The 21,329-nt window shown below is 38.9% G+C and overlaps 1 protein-coding gene across 1 annotated transcript in view; it reads left to right on the forward strand.

The window, feature by feature from the left end:
- LOC114240899 (multiple PDZ domain protein) overlaps window positions 1–21,329 on the forward strand; it is a 189,008-nt gene that overhangs the window by 131,947 nt on the left and 35,732 nt on the right. The window contains exons 26-27 of the mRNA XM_089739138.1: window positions 14,658–14,752; window positions 19,153–19,222. Of these exons, the coding sequence (XP_089595264.1) occupies window positions 14,658–14,752; window positions 19,153–19,222 (165 nt within the window). The remainder of the gene's footprint in view (window positions 1–14,657; window positions 14,753–19,152; window positions 19,223–21,329) is intronic.

A 21,329-nucleotide genomic window follows, 5' to 3' on the forward strand; every position in this document is an offset into this window, starting at 1 on the left:
ACCGCCGCATCATCCTCCATCACGACAATGCGAGTTCTCACACCGCGCACAGAACAAAAGAGTTTTTAGAGCAAGAAAACATAGAATTATTAGACCATCCGCCGTACAGCCCCGATCTAAGCTCTAATGATTTCTATACTTTCCCTAAAATAAAGAATAAATAGCGTGGACAGAGATTTTCATCACCTGAAGAAGCTGTGAACGCCTACAAAACGGCCATTTTGGAGACCCCAACTTCCGAATGGAATGGTTGCTTCAATGATTAGTTCCATCGTATGGAAAAATGTGTCAAATTTCGCGGAGAATACTTCGAAAAGCAATAAATACATTTTTAAATAGTAATGTTGTGTCACTTCGTTAATTCCCGAAATTTTCAGTGCCGCCCTCGTACACTAATTCTTATGCAAACAACCGTGAATGAAGTGTACCACAATAAGTTCGCACGTTACCGAATGACCGTGGGTTTTTGAGAAACCTCCAGTTTTATTTTCTTTATACCTCGAATAGAACTTAAAATTAATATTTTTGTAATAAGGAACTTCGTTCCTATCCGGTGTCCCACGACACCACACATCATTTTTATCTTTATCTAAGGAGATTTCACCTAGTGAATATGCCACTCCATTGTGCAACCAAAAGGGAGTAACAAAATAATTATATGAAGAAAAAAAAAAGAAACTGTTATCGTCTCTGAAGGCCCATCAAAACTATTTAAAAAAAGTGACTTAGCCATTTTGGATCCCGGAAAGGCTAATACGTAATTTACTCCTCCAATTTGTCGAAAGTCTGTATATTTTGCAACGAATTGTTGTCTCAAATCATCGTTCCGCGTACACTCCATCATAATGTGAAAAGCATGTTCCACTACATCACAAACTGAGCACTTGGGATCAGGAGTTTTCCCCATTAAATGAGAAAAGTTGAGGGGGATGTGCCCGGAACGAAGTATGAAAAGTTAAGGCGCGCAGTCCGCAGTTGGCGACTATTTACAAGAGTGTACCGGGCTCACCACTAGCTCACCACTAGCCGGGAGAAGTGGCGTTTGCTAGTAAGGCGCATAACGTCTGAATAACCAATGGATTTAAAAGCTGGTGTAAGGCATAATTAAGACTTGGCACAGCCGCTCTGCCAACACCTGTGGCAAAGTAATCACAAGCACCGATCTGAAATATAGGTTAATCACTGCGCATTTCAAATTTAGACCCTGTCTCTGGACACCAGTGTCGATTTTCGTTCTGATATTTGTAAGCTCTAGTAATCTCTTTGGGTACGCAGTAACATCAGCTCCTTCAAGCTTTTCTTTGAAGCAACAATAAAAGCGTAATTTTTGTGTGTCATTAAAACTTGAACGACCGCGTATTTTTTTATACTACACCACAGAGCTGAGTGAATGACACATACATAGTGACCGTAAAATGATTTGTTTTCAAAGCGAGCAACACTAAAACGTTTTTAATGTGTATACAAAATAATTTTACGCGTAGCTAGTACATTTTTTTATATGTACGTTATAATTGAAGTCCGAAATTAAAGACGTATCAATCACTGCTTTGCTATAAGATAGAGTTATCGGGGATTTTATTTGGAAATTTTATTTTTTTAAGATTTTTTTTATTTATTGCGTGGATATCAGGACGGGAATGTCATCACTGGAGGTCGGAGTAGGTAGATTGATTTAAGGTCGTTGACGTCAAATGTAGAGGATAATATGGATATGCCTCCAAAATAATGGCACTTCATATTTATTGTGATATTTGTTCCGGAATTTTGAAATTAGCATGAGTCTGTGCTTACGGTGAAAAACGTACTAATAATATTAATCTACGCTATCAGTACTAGCTAATGGTGAAAGAAATCAGTATTTTATTTTATACAAAAACACCTTGTAATAGTTACACCGTATTTTGTCCCTTTCTGTTGAATTAGAAATGACGCTTGTCAGTATGAGACAAAACTTTGGCAGGGCTTTTTGTTACTTTATCTCATAAATATAGAAATTGTATCTGATGAGGATTAAAAAAAAAATTTTTCAATTTAAAAAAAAAACAATCATTATGGATAAAATGGCATGTCCATATTACAATATCTTGACGCAAGTATATAAAATCAATCTACCTACTCCGACCACTGGTCATCACCCGTCTTGACGCATGAGATCGAAGTCTCGATTGTATAACAGCTCTTCTTCCGTTCAAACCGGTATGTGTGAGTGCTTCGTGGCAGAAATAACCCTCTTATCATGGCCAATGCTAACTACATAACCGACTCAGGCGACGGGGCAAAAGAAAGCGGCCGTCGTCCAAAACATGTCGGATCCCCGGATCTGCTCTCGGTGTTATTAGGCTCTTCAAGCACCGGTCACCGTCGTGGAATTCGTCGACTCCGACGAAGAGTTCGACGTCCGAACTAACCAATAGACATAACCCACTGAGTTTCTCGCCGGATCTTCTCAGTGAGTCGCGATTCCGATCTGGTAGAAGATTCAGCGAAGCACTGCTCTTGCTAGGGCTAGTGTCAGCAATTCTCTCAGGTTGAGCCCGTGACGGGTTCAGCGAGGACGGTGACCGGTGCTTGTGGTACCTAAAACTACCATTAATGGATCGGGAGGATCCGTAATGACGTGTTTAGGGCAGGATATTTGAGCGAAGCCATCTATTGTACTGTCGTCGATTTTTGGTGCGTGTGCAAATTTTCAAGTTAATCGCACGCTTTAAAGTCGATGAAAACGACATTCAAAGATTCTTTTACATGCAAACAAACATACACACAAGCTAATAAAGGTTAGTTAAAATTTTGCCGTAAAACTAATAATAATATATCGAGAGATGAAAGGCTATTTTACTTAAGCGACATTTTTGCAACTTTACTGGAGAGCCATTTAAAATTTGGAAAAAATAACATAATAAAAAAACTTCAGCTATTTAGGTAGACAGCGGCTTGGCTCTGCCCCTGGTATTGCTGAAGTCCATGGGCGATGGTAACCACTCACCATCAGATGGGCCGTACGCTCGTCTGCCTACTAAGGCAATAAAAAAAATTAAAAAAAAGAATGGAGTAAGCTTAATTGAAAATCAATTAAAAACATCGAACTCTTGATTCTAATCTATCTATCTATCTATCTATATATATAAACATGAATTGCTGTTCGTTAGTGTCGCTAAAACTCGAGAACGGCTGGACCGATTTGGCTAATTTTGGTCTAGAATTATTTGTGGAAGTCCAGAGAAGGTTTAAAAGGTAGATAAATATGAAAATGCTCGGAATTAAATCAAAATAACAATTTTGTTTTTCCTTTGATGTGTCCCCCGTTGGACGGGTTCCTTTTGTATGTTTTAAGTTTATTTTATGCAAAAGTTTAAGTCTTTTATTTATCGATTGAGGCACTACGAAGTCTGTCTGCTAGTAGCAAACAAAACGCACCTTCAATTACAAAGATATTATGTCGTATATTAAGCGAAACGTCGGCTATACCATAAATAGCCTTTCCATCCCTTGATAATATGTTAAGTTTCCATAGCGGTGTAGATGCGTAATTTAAGGGAGCAAATCGCCCCTAAGCAGTCGATGGGTTCTTGAGGCTTGAGGTTTTATTTGCATTGAGACAGCAAATTAGACGTTAGCATTTATCAACTCAAGCGGATCTCCTTTTCGCAATTCTGTCACAGCTGGTAAGGTCAAAGGAAGGTGTTACCTCGGTGAAAATGGTGTTCAAAGAATCCATTGAATACAAACAAACATGTACCAAGTCAATAAAAGCGCACGAAGAAGTAGTTTGTCTGTAAATAAAGTCATAAAATCGTTACGATTCTAAAGATCAGATAAATACGGATTTAATGATTACACGGACTGTATTTGTACAACAGATTCTCTGTTTTCAACTAGATATGTTTATTGTTTAATGCTTGATATGTGGACTAGTTCACGGCTCACCTGGTGTTAAGTGATTACCGGAGCTCATAGATATAAAGTAAATGGTGCCACCCAACTCCACACGTCAGTTCGGATCCTCCCGATCCACTAACGGTGCTTTTAGGTACCTCAAGCACCGGTCATCGTTCTCGTCAAACCCATCGCTTACGACGAAGGGCTCGGCGAGTAAATTAACCCACAGAACCAGCCCACTGAGTTTCTCGCCGGATTTTCTCAGTGGGTTGCGTTTCTGATGCGGTGGTAGATTCTGCGAAGCACGGCTCTTGCTAGGGTTCGTGTTAGCAACGTCGTCAGGTTTGAGCCCCGTGAGCTCACCTACTAGTTCGGTGAATCTGAATAACCCCTCGAGGTAACTATATAGAATAGGTAGGACAAAAAAAATACCCACCTCTAGACATGAGTTCTAAGGTCTCAGTTTTTAAAATACAACGGCCACCCCACCCTTTAAACCGAAACTGCCTCACGGCAGAAATAGGCAAGCTGGTGATACTTGCCCGTGCCGGCTCATAACACGCTCTACTGCCAGTAAAAATTTAGGTCGATTCGAAAAGCCACGCACCTCTTCATATCGTGTTCCTACTTTCTTATTACGTCAATGTTCGAAATGAGCTTTTGGGTGACAGATGCCTGAATCTCGCTTACGATATTTTGAAGATAAGCTTACATAATTATGTACAAGTTCCCAACAACAGCATTGGACCGTCGGTCTACCGAGCAATATCACCCGCTCGGTGGAAGATCTTTCCTTTGTCATCATCCCCAAAAGCTTAAGTAGTTTATTATATGTATTTTCAAGACTAAATGTACCATAATTGGCACGCTAAGGAGCACGAATTAAACATGATATTTTTGGCATTTGAAAATCAAAGTTTTGGTGTATGATAATAAAACGCAAATCATAAAAGCGAAAACGGATAAAAGTAACACAAAATAAGAAAGGCCATGTTCTGTGGCACCTTCCAATGGATATATGGGGATTGAACCCAAGGAGGGTTTATCTCAGACAGGCGATCGGTCGTAAAACTAATGCCAAATCCCTATGCTTCATGATAAGAGGACATGCAGTACCGATACTACATAGTGTGGGATAAGTGCAAGTAGAATTTGCTCGCTAGGAATAACATGGCCGAATGAGTGGTTTTTTTTCCCCTAACCTATGCTGATAGCCTTGAGAGGCTATTTCAGCTTCTCCTTGACGTGTAGGTGAGCTCACGGGGCCCTGATTATGTCTTACACCAGCTTTTCAATCCATTGGTTATTCGAAACTAGCTACAACATACTCCATAGATATTTAGATGTTGATACGGCCACTGAGACATGAGTCAAACGCAGTCACCAATGCGTAAAGAGAGGTTCAGAAATATAGTGAAAGACAAAAGCCATCTTTTTTTTCCTGCCTATGCTGATAGCCTTGAGAGGCTATTTCAGCTTCGTCCTAACATATAGGTGAGGTCACGGGGTTCAAACCTGACGACGTTGCTAACACTGGCTCTAGCAAGAGCAGTGCTTCGCAGAATCTACCACCGGGTCGGAAACGCCCCCTGAGAAGATCCGGCGAGAAACTCAGTGGACTGTGTCTGGGGGTTATTTTTTTCGTCGAAACCCTTCGTTGCAAGCGATGGATTCGGCAAGGACGGTGACAGGTGCTTGAGGTACCTAAAAGCACCTGAGTGGGGATATTGTGTGCGGTCCCATGAAAAGCATTACCAGTACATATTCGTTTTGGGGTGAAACTTAATAATTACGTACATACGTATCAAAATATATTTGGCCGGCCGTTTCGTCTGTGTTCGGATGTTTTGTTATTCGGTTGGATTCGAGCCAAGGTAAGGCCGTGCATAAAGAGACTAGCGCAGCGGAAATAATTGCTTAAAATGTATCGCCTGTTTTTAGTTATGTTTCTATTCTTGCAGTTTATATTAATATCCAGTATACTTTTTCCGCGAAGCCATAGTATGATTTGAAGTTAGCTGATGTTCGAGCTTCGATCTTATTTCAATATTTTAAGGAACAGAAACCGTCATCAAAAGCTTCATCCAAAGTTGCATTCTCATTGTGATCGATAAACTAATTATCAACTGTCTGATGTTATTCATATTTGAAACTGAAACAATTAATAATAAACCTTATTTTTTGGTCACGGAGCATTGTTTTTCCTTAAATTTCAAATTAAGCGTATCACTTTTAAGTTAGACGAGAAATGATAAGCCTCATAACAGAATTAGTAATGTACTGTAGTCTTCATCACAGTATTCATTGCATAGAATATTTCTCAATGGAGATTTGTCTTGCTCTCCCTGTCTGACTGGCTCAAAGCCAAGATGTTTATGAGATCAGCGAAGCGAGTGAAGTTTATGTGGAATCTTGTAATGTCTAAGCAGAAACGTATTATTACTAGGTATAAATATTAATGTCAATATACATACATACGTACTTAAGTATTCATGACAAAAATATTGAGTTCTTAATATCTCTTTTATTTTGTTTAGTTTTTCGTCTTAGTCTTTCATAGGTATTGAGCTATCGGATATATAGGTATAGATTCAGAAGATTTTCAATAAAAAAACTACTGTAGATATTATTTCTTAGTTTCAAAACTGTGATGTTATAATACATTCTAAGCAAAGCAAATTAAAATTAAAATAAGCTTTATCCCAAAGCAGCTAAGTTAATGATAACAATTTGAGTTTTCAAGCAACGATAAAAAGATTTTAATATATTTTTTTGTAAATAAGAGTATTTCCACATTAAACTTAAACCGCTTCCGCTTAAGCAATGAACGCGCTACCTCCAGCCGCAGACTATTTCAGTTCAATGCGTAATCTGATTGATTCGTAACAACTAAACAACCAGTAATACCTATTGTACGTAAAACTTAAATACTGCTGTGAGTTATGTAACGATTTTATGATGTTAGGGCGTCATTTATACCGGTAACTCGTAAAGAGCTCGCCGCTTCGAGAATGGTCCGGTTTATTGAGGATCGATGATTCAATGCGCTGTTAAATCTCACGCATTTCACTCGTAGCCTCATTCGCTAACATATCATTCAGTGTGCTTAGTGCGATATTTTTTTTCCTACCTAAGCTGATAGCCTTGAGAGGCTATATCAGCATCGCCTTAACTAGTAGGTGAGCTCACGGGACTCAAACCTGATGACGTTGCTAACACGAACCCTAGCAAGAGCCGTGCTTCACAGAATCTACCACCGGATCGGAAACGCGACCCACTGAGAAAATCCGGCGAGAAACTCAGTGGGCTGTGTCTGAGGGTTAATTTACTCGTCGAGCCCTTCGTCGCAAGCGACGGGTTAGACGAGAACGATGACCGATACTTAAATTTGTATGCATTTGGAACAGCGCTCCTAGCGGCAAACGTAGGCCAACGTTCCAACTCGATACAAGCTTGAGTTAACTTTTACGCTATCGAGAACGTTAAAAAACTCGCACTAAGCACACTGAGCAAACGTAAATCAATCGATCGATGTATAAAGAAAAACATTTCGTCAATTGGCGCTCAACGCAATGTGACAATCAAATGAACGAGCGCGGTCGATGACTTCACGTAGAAGGAGATTCATTACATTCCCGATCCTACGGACAGAATGGAAAGCAATCGACGTCGCCCCAAACACGTGATTTCGGATCCTCCCGATCCACTAACGGTGCTTTTAGGTACCTCAAGCACCGGTCACCGTTCTCGTCGAACCCGTCACTTGCGACGAAGGGCTCGACGAGTAAATTAACCCTCAGACACAGCCCACTGAGTTTCTCGCCGGATCTTCTCAGTGGGTCGCGATTTCGATCCGGTGGGAGATTCTGCGAAGCACGGCTCTTGCTAGGGTTCGTGTTAGCAACGTCGTCAGGTTTGAGCCCCGTGAGCTCACCTACTAGTTAATGTTACGCTGAAATAGCCTTTCAAGGCTATCAGCTACATAAGGAAAAAAAAGGTTCCTCCTCCCTGTTGCTAGTTACTAGGAGCGTGATAGCTTTCAAAAGCTCAGCTTTGGAGGTTTTCGTAACATATGCCTTAATAAGAGCAGTGCTTCGCTGAATCTACCACTGGATCGGAATCGCAACCCCCTGAGAAGATCCGGAAATTTACGTTGGAGATGTCTGTGGGCTCCGATACCCACTTAACACTAGATGGGCCGTCAGCTCGTCCACCCATCTAATTAATAAAAAAGAGCAGTGCTTCACTGAATCTATCACCAGATCAGAATCGCGCGAATGTTTTTTTTTTATTTATTAATCTGTAGAGAAGTAGAGAAGAAGAACTAGATTTTGAAACTAGATTTTATATTGACATGGCCAGTACTGGTATAGATGAAATCTAATGACAATTTCAACCTAAATTTTAATAAGTTTCCAACAGCAACATTCCGATGGTCGGAGTGGACACATGCTGGAAAATTAATTATTTCATTCATTGATATCACTATACATATACAGTCAAAACCGTTTACTGCGACATCGTTTAATACAACATGCCGGTTATAATAACCAAGAACAAAGGTCCCAGCTGAATGCCATATGACCGCCTTATTAAAAATATTGCTTTCTACGACATTGGTAATAGCGACATACCTCATAAAACGACCACATTTAACTAATATTTCGGAGAATTAGATCTGTTAGAACGACCGGCTAAGCTGTATTGTAAACAATTTGAATAGGTATCCACATTTGACTTCAATGGCTTTTAAAATCAGGAAAGAAAACAATAGGATTTAGTTTAGTGTAGGGTCTTTTCTAATTCTTAGAAACAAAACACGTGCATGCGGTAGTCAAAGCCCGCTTCTTCATATCTCTTCAGTTAGTTTGTTACTTATCTATACACAAGACGCACCTAAACATTGTGGAGTTATTCGTGAAACTTTCAAAATGTCACAAAGAAAAATAAAACAAATTAATATTGAAGAAAAATCGCGTATTATATAGGTATAAATATATTTTTCCAATAATTCCCTACCGATTTGTTTGTACTTGCACGATACACATTAAACATCACCGGTTGTTACGACTATCGGTTTTTACGACTGAATATGAGCAGTCCCTTCGAGGTCGTTATAACAGATTTTGACTGTATTTAGATAAATAATTACTAATTTCCATTTAGTTTTGGCAAATTGACACCATGACCGGCTCAACACCCTGTATGTCGAACTGTGTGCTGTGTGCTGTGTCCTGAAGTCGTCGTGGCCTAAAAGATAAGACGTCCGGAGCATTCGTGTTGAAGCGATGCACCGGTGTTCGAATCTCGCAGGCGGGTATCATTTTTTCTAATGAAATACGTACTCAACAAATGTTCACGATTGACTTCCACGGTGAAGGAATAACATCATGTAATAAAAGTGAAACCCGCAAAATTGTAATTTGCGTAATTACTGGTGGTAGGACCTGTTGTGAGTCCGCGCGGGTAGGTACCACCGTCCTGCCTATTTCTGCCGTGAAGCAGTAATGCGTTTCGGTTTGAAGGGTGGGGCAGCCGTTGTAACTATACTCTTATATCTCAAGGTGGGTGGCGCATTTACGTTGTAGATGTCTATGGGCTCCAGTAACCACTTAACACCAGGTGGGCTGTTAGCTCATCCACTCATCTAGCAATAAAAAATAAAAAAAATGACCGGCTCAACACACTGTATGTATAAGATCGTAAATTACTTCACATCATTCGATGTATAGGGTGTGTTATTTTAAAACGAACAGCGAAACAATTTCTGTAAATTGTTTATTCTTTTTTTTATGTGTAAGTACTATAAAACTATCATTATATTGTTCATAATTACATATTTATATATTTTTTTTGCAATAAAAAAGTTCGTCGCTGTTTATTTATTTCTTGATTTTTGATTCTTGTCCACCTGATGATTATCTGGAAGAGATCACTCTTAACGATAAGACCGCCCATTGTATCTATATATATAGAAATGAATTGCTGTTCGTTAGTCTCGCTAAAACTCGAGAACGGCTGGACCGATTTGGCTAATTTTGGTCTTGAATTATTTGTGGAAGTCCAGGGAAAGTTTAAAAGGTAGATAAATATGAAAATTCTCGGAATCAAATAAGTTTAGGTCTTTTATTTATCGATTGAGGCACTACGAAGTCTGCCGGGTCAGCTAGTATTTAATATTTAAATATATATATATATATTTTTTTTTTTTCCTTAGATGTGTGGACGAGCTCACAGCCCAGTTAAGTGGTTACTGGAGCCCATAGACATCTACAACGTAAACCCACCTTGAGATACAAGTTCTAAAGTCTCAGTATAGTTACAACGGCTGCCCCACCCTTCAAACCGAAACGCATTACTGCTTCACGGCATAAATAGGCAGGGCGGTGGTACCTACCCGCGCGGAATTACAAGTGGTCTTACCACCAGTAAATTATGTTATTTTGTTATATTATTTTGTTATATTTAGATGTACAATAAGGCATAATATCTCTCTCTTTCTCTCCCTGTAATATCTAGATCGAAATAAATAACAATATGTTTCCAATTAAAATCATGCCGTTTCCCGGATATAACGTGAGCTACGCCAACGCGGTCGACAATATGTTGAATAAATTTTGAAATAATACATCCGCATACATTCTCGAACTCCCGATCTGTATTAATAAAATATGGGACTAGCATATGTGCGTACGTGTGTCGTTCGTTTGGAATGAATCGCGGTTACTAAAATTAACGGTTATTGAAGCATTTTTTTAAATTCTTGAATCCTTTTTTTTTTTTTTTTTTTATTGCTCTGGTGGGCGAACGAACTCACAGCCCACCTGGTGTTAAGTGGCTACCGGAGTCCACAGACATCTACAACGTAAATGCGCCACCCACCTTGAGATATAAGTTCCCAGGTCTCAAGTATAGTTACAACGGCTGCCCCCCCTTGAAACCGAAACGCATTACTGCTTCACGGCAGAAATAGACAGAGTGGTGGTATCTACCCGTGCGGACTCACAAGGGGTCCTACCACCAGTATTTACATAAATTATAATTTTGCAGGTTAGATTTTTTATTACACGATGTTATTCTTTCACCGTGGAAGTTAATCGTGAACATTTGTTGAGTACGTATTTCATTAGAAAAATTGGTACCCGCCTGCGGGATTCGAACACCGGTGCATCGCTAGATACGAATGCACCGGACGTCTTATCCCTTAGGTCACGACGACTTCAATTTAGTTTAAAATCATCGTAATCTCTTCACCGATCGAGGTTTGAAGACTATGTCTGAGCCGTGAGCTTTGATTAAGTATACATTTCATTAAAAAAAAACTGACCTGAAATTTGATTTTGATAAATCGATACTCCGGAAAGAATGCTATTCGAATTCTGTAGGCGTTTATATATTCGATTTAAAAAAATTGAGGATGTCAGTGTAAAAGTGGCCTAACCCACCATTTTTCATATTCGTGCTTAGGTATATATTGCAATTTATTTAAAACATAATAAATTTTGATCCAAAACCTGTGTATCCCTACTTTCACCCATAGATAGCCGATGGTTTCGAAAACATTATTTTTGCGCGTATTGTTTTTACATACGGAGCGGTGTAAAAGTAAATTCAAACCTCATTATCTGTGGTAAGCTTAGGCCACTTTTGCGCTGATGGCCTCAATCGTCCCTACCTTTTCGTTGGTAGAATAAGAGGCTATTCCAGCTACGCATGGACGAGTGGGTGAGCTCACGGGCTCAACCTGAGAGAATTTGCTAACACAAGCCCTAGCAAGAGCAGTGCATCGCAGAATCTACCACCCGATCGGAATCGCGACCCACTGAGAAGATCCGATGAGAAACTCAATGGGCTGTGGTCTTCGATTATAACTGCTAATTCATAGTGTTCGCTAAGCAACCTCCTACTCTAAAAAGGCTGTCCCACTCTAAAAACTGGGGCGCGTTTGTTGTTTTGCGGCAGATTTTTTTTATTGCCGTATAGGCAGACGAGCATACGGCCCACCTGATGGTGAGTGGTTACCGTCGCTTATGGAAGTCAGCAATGCCAGGGGCAGAGCCAAGCCGCTGTCTACCGTTTAATACTCTCCACAAGCCTCCTTTGAAGAAGGACATGTCATAGCGCTCGGGAAACACCGTGGAGGGAGCTCATTCCATAGCCGGATGGTACGTGGCAAAAATGCGGAAAAAATTAGGGAAATGCGCGGTCACTACGCGCTTCTTTTAAAGCCAAACGGATAATTGTTTGATCAGAGAAAAACAAAATGTGTGCAATTCACACGTGGTAGAAGTGAAACCTTCCAAAATTAAAATACAATTATCCTAAACGTCTTAAGTATATGTAAAATTTTGTCATTAGTAAATAATTGTAAGGTAGCGCCCTCTGTGAATTGATATTTTAATTTCACGTATAATCCTAAATTAAAATTCACTACAAGAGCTTTCATACACACGTTAGTATTAAAAAATCTCACAGATGGCGCTGTATTAAATAGCATGTATATTTCTGTCTCATTCTTTGCTGGCTTCATCCTACACATTTTTGTATTTGTGTCTCTTACCTGTCGTTTTTTCCGTTGCATCCGGTTTGAAATCACAACGATTCTAAAGAAGTTTTCACTTGAAAAAGACAAGATTGTTATACACAATCATCATACGGACTTGTAAAGTGTTTTTAAACAGTCTCTCATGTAGAATAAAGATATCGGTGCTGTTATTTATTTATTGATTGATTTAGTTGCAACAACAAAGTGATCATCAACACAAAACATCGACAAATTGGCAATTAGTACATAGCAGACGTCACCTCAATTATTGACATCTTGAAATTAGAAAAGTAAAAATATAATATAATGCGGACTTTTAAGAAACATGAAAACCAGAATCTCTCCGGAAAATTTAGAAGAAATCAGTGTATGTTTTAAAAACCGTGTTTCTTTTACGTATTCACGACTAATGATGCGAACTATTAACTATATCAAAAACATTGAAATAAACATTTTGTTTTTAATGTATTTTTTTAGTAGAAGCCCTTTAAACATTTTTAACACGTTTTTATTAGATCAATTCGATCATAAAACTCACAGCTTTTTTATTTTTTATTATTGCTTAGACGGTTGGACGAACTCACGGCCCACTTAGTGGTTACCGGAGCCCATAGACATCTACAACATAAATTCCGCCATACACCTTGAGATATGAGCTCTAAAATCTCAGTATAGTTACAACGGCTGCCCCACCCTTCAAGCCGAAACGCATTACTGCTTCACGGCAGAAATAAGTAGAGTGGTGGGACCTACCCGTGCGGACTCACAAGAGGTCCTACCACCAATAATTACGCAAATTATAATTTTGCGGGTTTGATTTTTACTGCACAATGTTATTCTCTTTATTAATACGTGAAGCAAAAACTTTGAATCCCTTTTTACGAAATTTGCGCGGACGGAGGAGTATGAAATTTTCCACACTTATAGAGAATATAGAGAAGAAGTACACAATGCTAATATTTTTTTTAATAATGCATAAAATATACATTAAATCAATAAAGAAAACATTACACACATTACATACCATGTATTTGACGCACACACGCATGCATACTATCTATTGTCAAACTTTTGTTCTTGACGTCTGTTGTCAAATTGAGATTAAATATTGTTTGTCTTTGTTAGTATTTTTTATAGTGTAGTCTTGGAGAAATTTGTGATTATAGAAGTAGAAAATATAATCATAATAATGTACAAACTTACAATTCCAATTAATTATAGTCGAATTTCGACTACTGCAGGACCTGTAGTTCTCTTTATTTCTGCGATGAACCAATGTTTGTTTCCACGCTTGAAGCGGGATAGTCGTCATGCATATGAGATTGAAGATCGTGCTCTGAGGAATTATTTGAGATGACACCATCATCTCGTTGTTACCATCGCACCGCCCGCCACCGGAGTAGAGTTCATCGATACTACCTGGAGCCACTGCGGTCATCCACAGTGCGTTTCCAGAGGTCTTTTTTGCCACGTACCATCCGGCTATGGAATGAGCTCCCCTCCACGGTGTTTCCCGAGCGCTATGACATGTCCTTCTTCAAACGAGGCTTGTGGAGAGGGTTCTTAATGGTAGGCAGCGGCTTGGCTCTGCCCCTGGCATTGCGGAAGTCCATGAGCGACGGTAACCACTTACCATCAGGTGGGCCGTAAGCTCGTCTGCCTGTTTGGGCAATAAAAAAATAATAAAAAGATTTCGCTCGCACATTTCCAGTGTACGTCATTGACGTTGCGATCTTCACTCCAGAAAGAATCGACGGCAATTAAAATAAATAATAGTTTAAAAAAACTAAAAAAACACGCTTTATATAAAATTCAACTAAAACTTTACTTTTTATTGAAAAAAAGCACATAATTCTTTTACTCATATCTGTCAGAAAAATATTTATAGCTAATAACACCATGCACCCCACGCTTTTTAAAAAAAAAAAAAAAATTACACTATTTTCAATTTAAATTTTGTACAATTTATTTTATATTTTTTGTATTTTTTTTTTTGCAAATTTAATAATGGAATAATCTTATCAAATTAGTGTATTGTCATCGGTCCTCGATAAATTTACAAAGTCTGAATGAAATCTGGCCGTTTAAAGTGGGTCAAAATCGCGTCCAGAGGAATCAGTTACAAACATACAAACATACATACAAGTGAAGCTAATATAAAGCGTGTAAAAAAACCCTTACTTCCGTAACTGGTTAAAATTAAATTGTTTTTTTTTTTCTTTATTCTCAGGTAAACGGAATAGTGCTGCATGGGAGATGTCATCTGAACGCGTCAGCCATCATCAAGGGTCTTGTTGGTCCGATATTCAAGATTATATTGTTAAGGTAAATTCAGAATAAATTAATAGAATATAATAATATGTAAACTCAGATAAATTCAGAAATTTACTGGCGGTAGGACCTCTTGTGAGTCCGCGCGAGTAGGTACCACCGCCCTGCCTATTTTTGCCGTGAAGCAGTATTGCGTTTCGGTTTGAAGGGCGGGGCAGCCGTTGTAACTATACTGAGACCTTAGAACTTATATCTCAAGGTAAGTGGCGCATTTATGTTGTAGGTGTCTATGGGCTCCAGTAACCACTTAACAACAGGTGAGCTGTGAGGTCATCCAGTCATCTAAGCATTTAAAAAAAGCGCAATATACCTAATTCAAATAAGGCGTGACATGAGCAACGAAAAACTAACTATCCAAATCGCTTCTTGTAATATTCCGAGGATGTCAAAATACGCGGATGCTATAACTACCGCAAACGATGCGTGGTTTGTGGTCCGGGGACCACATACTGTTAATGTTTGAGTCTCCGGCGTTAGGCTCTGACTACCTCCAATTACTACTGCCATTAGACATTAATGCATAAAAAACTATATCGTCAGATCAATAACTATTTCCCACCCAAATTCACCTCGCCCTCCGTTAATTTAGCAAATGGCTGGGCGTAATATCGGCCCACGTAAATTGGTAACCTCCGTCCGGTACCACCGTTGAGTCTGTTTTTATTGCTTAGATGGATCGACGAGCTCACAGCCCACCTGGTGTTAAGTGGTTACTGGAGCCCATAGACTTTTCCAACGCAAATACGCCACCCACCTTGAGATATAAGTTCTAAGGTCTCAATATAGTTACAACGCTGCGCCATCCTTCAAGCCGAAACGCATTACTGCTTCACGGCAGAAATAGGCGGGGTGGTGGTACCTAGCCGTGTGGACTCAAATGATGTCCTACCACCAGTAGTTACGCAAATTATAATTTTGCGGGTTTGATTTTTATTACACGATGTTAATTCCTTCACCGTGGAAGCCGAACGTGAACATTTTTTGAGTACGTATATCTTTGGGAAAATTGGTATCCGCCTGCGGGATTCGAACACCGGTTGCATCGTTAGATACGAATGCACCGGACGTCTTATCCTTTAGGCCACGACGACGTCGGACATCGCGTCAAAGTGGGCGGTCGCATTCACTTTTTAACGTTTGTTAGTCCCGGAAACCACTCGAACTAGATAAGCCGGTATCATGCCTCTCTCTCTATCAACGCTAATACCAATGAGTAAACAAAATAAAAACGTATGACTTTCCTCTTTCGTCTCTGTACTACGCTTACCCCTTAAAAGCTTCTTGTGCGACAGGCATGAAGTCGTTCCATTACGTGGGACTAACGATGCCGGGTCAGACAGGGGTGTATTCAGAAATTATTATGGGGTCTAAATTGAAATTTCACCCGAAAGAATAGTATCCTCTTCAGGTGTGCTCTTCATGTCGGAGGATTCGCTTCTATCCAGAAGTTTCGTGTTCACAATGTTGTGGCATCTAATCCTGTCTTCGACTAACCTTAGATTAGCGTAGACGTTGGAATCAATATGAAACTATAAGTTAAACAACTGTTAAATAAAATTGAGATATATCTGTGAAGTTGATATCAAATAGCACAGCTATAAGCGAAGCCAATACGTGTTATTCATATCTCGCTAGGTGGATTCGGCACTACGTAACAAGTACCTTGTGTTTCTTTCATGTTTCTTGTCAAATAGGCGTTATTGACTCTAGAATGTCACCTACCTTTATATGCTTTTCCAATTACGAAGTCCCTTTTGACACTTCTTAGAACGTAAGCCTTCACGTTTCGCATAATAATCTATCTTTTTCATTGATCCAATATTCAATTTCCGTTTTAATCGAAATCGAGTATATTGGTCTTCAAAGATTCGAGGTCCGAGAAAAATGGATTACTAGCATCGCGTTCGGACTATAGAAATAAAGAGGCTATTTTCTGTTAATTTTCCGCATAAATACTATAAGCACAGTGATATCTTCCGATAACAAAAAAAATTGCCTTCGCGGGAAGGCTGGCTAATGTAAAACATTGATATTATTTTGCACAGATATAGATGGAAGATAGTACACGACAGGAAATTCATGTGACGTAATGAAAAATAAAATGTTATTATCAAGAAACAGTCGCTTGCGCATAGCGACGTGTTGTCACTTCTTACATACTTATAGACTATTAGCATGTATATGTTACGGTAAATGTATACTTTTACCGGAAATGTGCACATTAGCCAAACAGTTAGGTATATGTGAACATTTATATTATATATATCTTAAACTAGCTGACCCGGCAGACTTCATAGTGCCTCAATCGATCAACAAAAGACCTAAGCTTTTGTATAAAATAAACTCAAAACAAACAAAGGAATCCGTCCGACCGGGGACACATCAAACGAAAAAGAAATCGGTCCAGCCGCTCCCGAGTTTTAGCGAGATTAACGAACAGCAATTCATTTTTATATATGCAGATATATAAAAATAAATTGCTGTTATAGCTGTGCTGCTGCACTCGAACTCGATTATAGATAGAAATCTATAATCGAGTTCGAGTGCCACGCATTCGCTCTCGCTCTGTCTCTTTCTAGTATGATAGCGTTAAACATTTAACGCAACCTTGTTGGAAGTCGCATTAGAAGTTTCATTTCAAAAAAACTTGAGTCAATTCTGTCTAATAACTCTAATATAACAGCCGTCTCAGCTTAAGGCATTTAAGAAGTGGGGGGTCAATAGTTTGAGATACTAACGCCGCCCCTGCGTAAAGCGGTTTAATGAGCGGACAATACGAAAGACACTCGTCTGCTCGTGACATTATCAACCAAACAATTACAGGAATAGGAAGCAATTTGCTTGAACCTTTCAGGGAAATGGACGAAAATTGTAAGGACCTGTTTTTTAAAGCTCCAAAGGCTGTATATGATTGTTGGACGTAAGACGTGCCCAATGTTTTTTTTTAATTTTTATTGCTTAGATGTGTGGACGAGCTCACAGCCCACCTGGTGTTAAGTGGTTACTGGAGAGCCCATAGACATCTACAACGTAAATGCGCCACACACCTTGAGATATAGTTATAAGGTCTCAGTATAGTCACAACGGCTGCCCCACCCTTCAAACCGAAACGCATTACTGCTTCACGGCAGAAATAGGCGGGGTGGTGGTACCCGTGCGGACTCACAAGAGGTCCTACCACCAGTAAAAAGTAATGTAACCTGTTTCTACGAGTTTATGATTATCTGTAATGTGATGCAAAGCTCTGATAAATGTCAAATTAGTATTACAGAGTGATTTTCTTATAATAACCGACTTTAGGGCCTGTTTTAAATTTTAAATGGTTATTGAAATCCGTCCCCTTCGAATACCAAGTTTTTGAGCCGAAATTTGGAGACCACTTAATAAAATGACATGGAGAGTTTTATTACAAACTAGCTGACCCGGCAGACTTCGTAGTGCCTAAACCTAACCCTTTGTATAAAATAAACTTAACACAAACAAAAGGAATCCGTCCGACGGGGGACACATGAAAGGAAAAACAAAATTGTTATTTTTATTCAATTCCGAGAATTTTCATATTTATCTACCTTTTAAACCTTCCCTGGACTTCCACGAATAATTCAAGACCAAAAATTAGCCAAATCGGTCCTGCCGTTCTCGAGTTTTAGCGAGACTAACGAACAGCAATTCATTTTTATATATATAAATAGATAACCTGTATGGAGTTTATCAAATTATACCACAATAACATGGTTTTATTCAGCAAGATTTGAATTTAATTTAATTAACTCCGGACCACACAACGGATTTGTTTGGGAAAAATATAGCAGCCATACCATTCAGTGTAATGTTTTGATTTGTATTTAGCTATTGCGCATATAGTTTGAATCTGGTGTTAATTTGTTCTCAGGATCCATAGACTTCACAAAGTTGATTGCAGCTGCCCACAGGCTGAAGTCACTTTTATGTCCGCTTCCAAACCGATACACGTGACTACTTCGCGGCAGAAATAAACAAACTACCTATCACCAGCTACTACCGCTCATGTCTATACTAATATATAAATCTACAGTGGTTTTTACGGATGTTCCGTTATAACTACTGAACCATGCATCCGATTGACTTGAAACTTGGTATCCAAGTAGAAAATACATGTACTTAATGGATAGGCTAATATTTATATGAGTGTTGGACTCCCTACACCAGTTGCGGGGGCGTTAATGATGAGAATCTTTGTGGGGGTGAGAAATAATAATGTTAATTTTAAATTCTCAGCAAAGCGGACGGGTATAGCTAGTTTTCTTATAAAATTCTGCAATGTTATTTTAGTTATACAATCTAATTCGTTCACATTCAATCGGAAGATTATCTCACTGTCTAATTCTAATAATTCATGCGTTTCATTGTTCTAGGAGAAAGTCAGCGTTAGAAGATGTTGCCGTAAAGCCACTCACGCAGTTCCCAGCTGCCCTGGAAGAAGAGGTAAGTGTCAATAGTTTCTTAAAGTGTCAATATTTTCTAAAGTGTCAATAGTTTCTTAAAGTGTTATTAGTTTCTTAGTGTCAATAGTCGTCTCTTAATGTGTCAAGAATCTATTAGTGTCAATATTCTAATGTCCTTTCCTTAGTACGAATTTATTTCCTTAGAAGATTCTCTGCCTTGTGGTTGTCTGGAAGAGTTTGCTTTCGTATTTACTTCGGTATTTGCAAGTCGGAGACTTAATTAAAATTGCTTTTACCTTAAGATTGCAAATTTATTTATTTAATCTGACTCTAGATCTATATCTAGATTTGGATGAAAGGCGATTGCATGCAGCAGATATGCGAATGTTGCGATGGATGTGTGGAGTTACGAGAATGGATAGAATATGGAATGAATATGTTAGAGGAATGAAGTCGTTGTGGCCTAAAGGATAAGACGTCTGATACATTCGTATGTAGCGATGCACCGGTGTTCGAATCCCGCAGGCGGGTACCAATTTTTCTAATGAAATACGTACTCAACAAATGTTCACGATTGACTTCCACGGTGAAGGAATAACATCGTGTAATAAAAATCAAACACGAAAATTATAATTTGCGTAATAACTGGTGGTAGGACCTCTTGGGAGTCCGCACGGGTAGGTACCACCACCCCGCCTATTTCCGCCGTGAAGCAGTAATGCGTTTCGGTTCGAAGGGTGTAACTATACTGAGATCTTAGAACTTATATCTCGAGGTGGGTGGCGCATTTACGTTGTAGATATCTATGGGCTCCAGTAACCACTTAACACCAGGTGGGCTGTGAGCTCGTCCATCCATTTAAGCAATAAAAAAAAAGGAAGTCTGAAAGTGGCACCTACGAAAGAGAAGTTAAGAACTAACTTAAAAAGAAGTGCGCGTTTGGGATGATATGGACATGTGATGAGACGAAATGAAAATGAGGTTGGTAAGAAAATGTTAACTATGAATATGGAAGGATATAGAGGAAGAGGTAGACCTAAGAAGAAATGGATGGATTGCGTGAAAGACGATATATGTAAGAGGGGAGTGAGCGAAGAAATGGTATGTGATAGGGGAGTATGGAAGGTGATTGGGAAAAGGGCAAGGGTTACAATATGCGAAGACTTGACATAATTAAAACTGATTTTACGTTTTAATCTCGTATTTTGTATACCCATTAAATTACTTCTGGCGTTACGAATACTTTAAGAGTTTTTGTGGTCGCGAACCGATAATGGAATTATATTCTTAACAAATTCACAGGTTTCGCTCCTAATGAAAGCCACTACGCTGTTTGTACAGTTAAGTCAAACAGCAATGTAAGCCATGCGATTGATATAAACGTGATATTATTATAAACTAGTATTGGCAATAATTTTCGGGGAAAAAAAAACTATAAATTATTGTATTATGTTTATTGACCTTGCCGGTGCGATCTGCCGTCTCTTTCTAGCTCTTTAGTATAATTTCCTTACGGTTTCCCTATTTAACGTGATATAGAATACGAAACTCTAAGCCTTAGCGTTTAGAGCTGATTGTTAGAGAGCACGAATAATTCAATGTTTATCATCTCATTCGATTTCATAATGACGTAAACGTCAAACAAACGTTAAGTGATTCAATGATTTACGTTGAATATATTTTAATACGATTATTGATGGAGCATTCTCTTCTTTTACGACCCAACGATTTTAGGTTTTTTTCCAGTGTGTTATCTCACATTTTAGCAATGTCGTGTTGCAAACATTTTTTTTTTGTTAGTACGGATTTGAGATGCGCGCGCTTCGGTTGAGTCACCACGAACATAAATTGATACAACAAATTTAAACAATATAATATTTTTGTTAAAGTGTTAAAATAATAATGAGTTATAAAGTGCTATTTAATAGTGTTGTCAGTGCTATATATATTTAACGGGGAAGCGCTTAAAAAAAACAAAGCCACATAACACGTTTTTTTTTTAGCTTCTTAAATTTATTCCATTAACTTGTTACAAAACAAATAGTGTCTATGTTTTATTTGTGTATTAATTGCGCTTGAGCTAAATCGTTCCGTCTCTTTCTTATCGGTCGCGTGCAAATGAGACGCAGCGAGGTCGCACGTTCGAC

Source organism: Bombyx mandarina, chromosome 28 (genome assembly GCF_030267445.1).
Source record: "Bombyx mandarina strain Sakado chromosome 28, ASM3026744v2".
Classification (NCBI taxonomy): domain Eukaryota; kingdom Metazoa; phylum Arthropoda; class Insecta; order Lepidoptera; family Bombycidae; genus Bombyx; species Bombyx mandarina.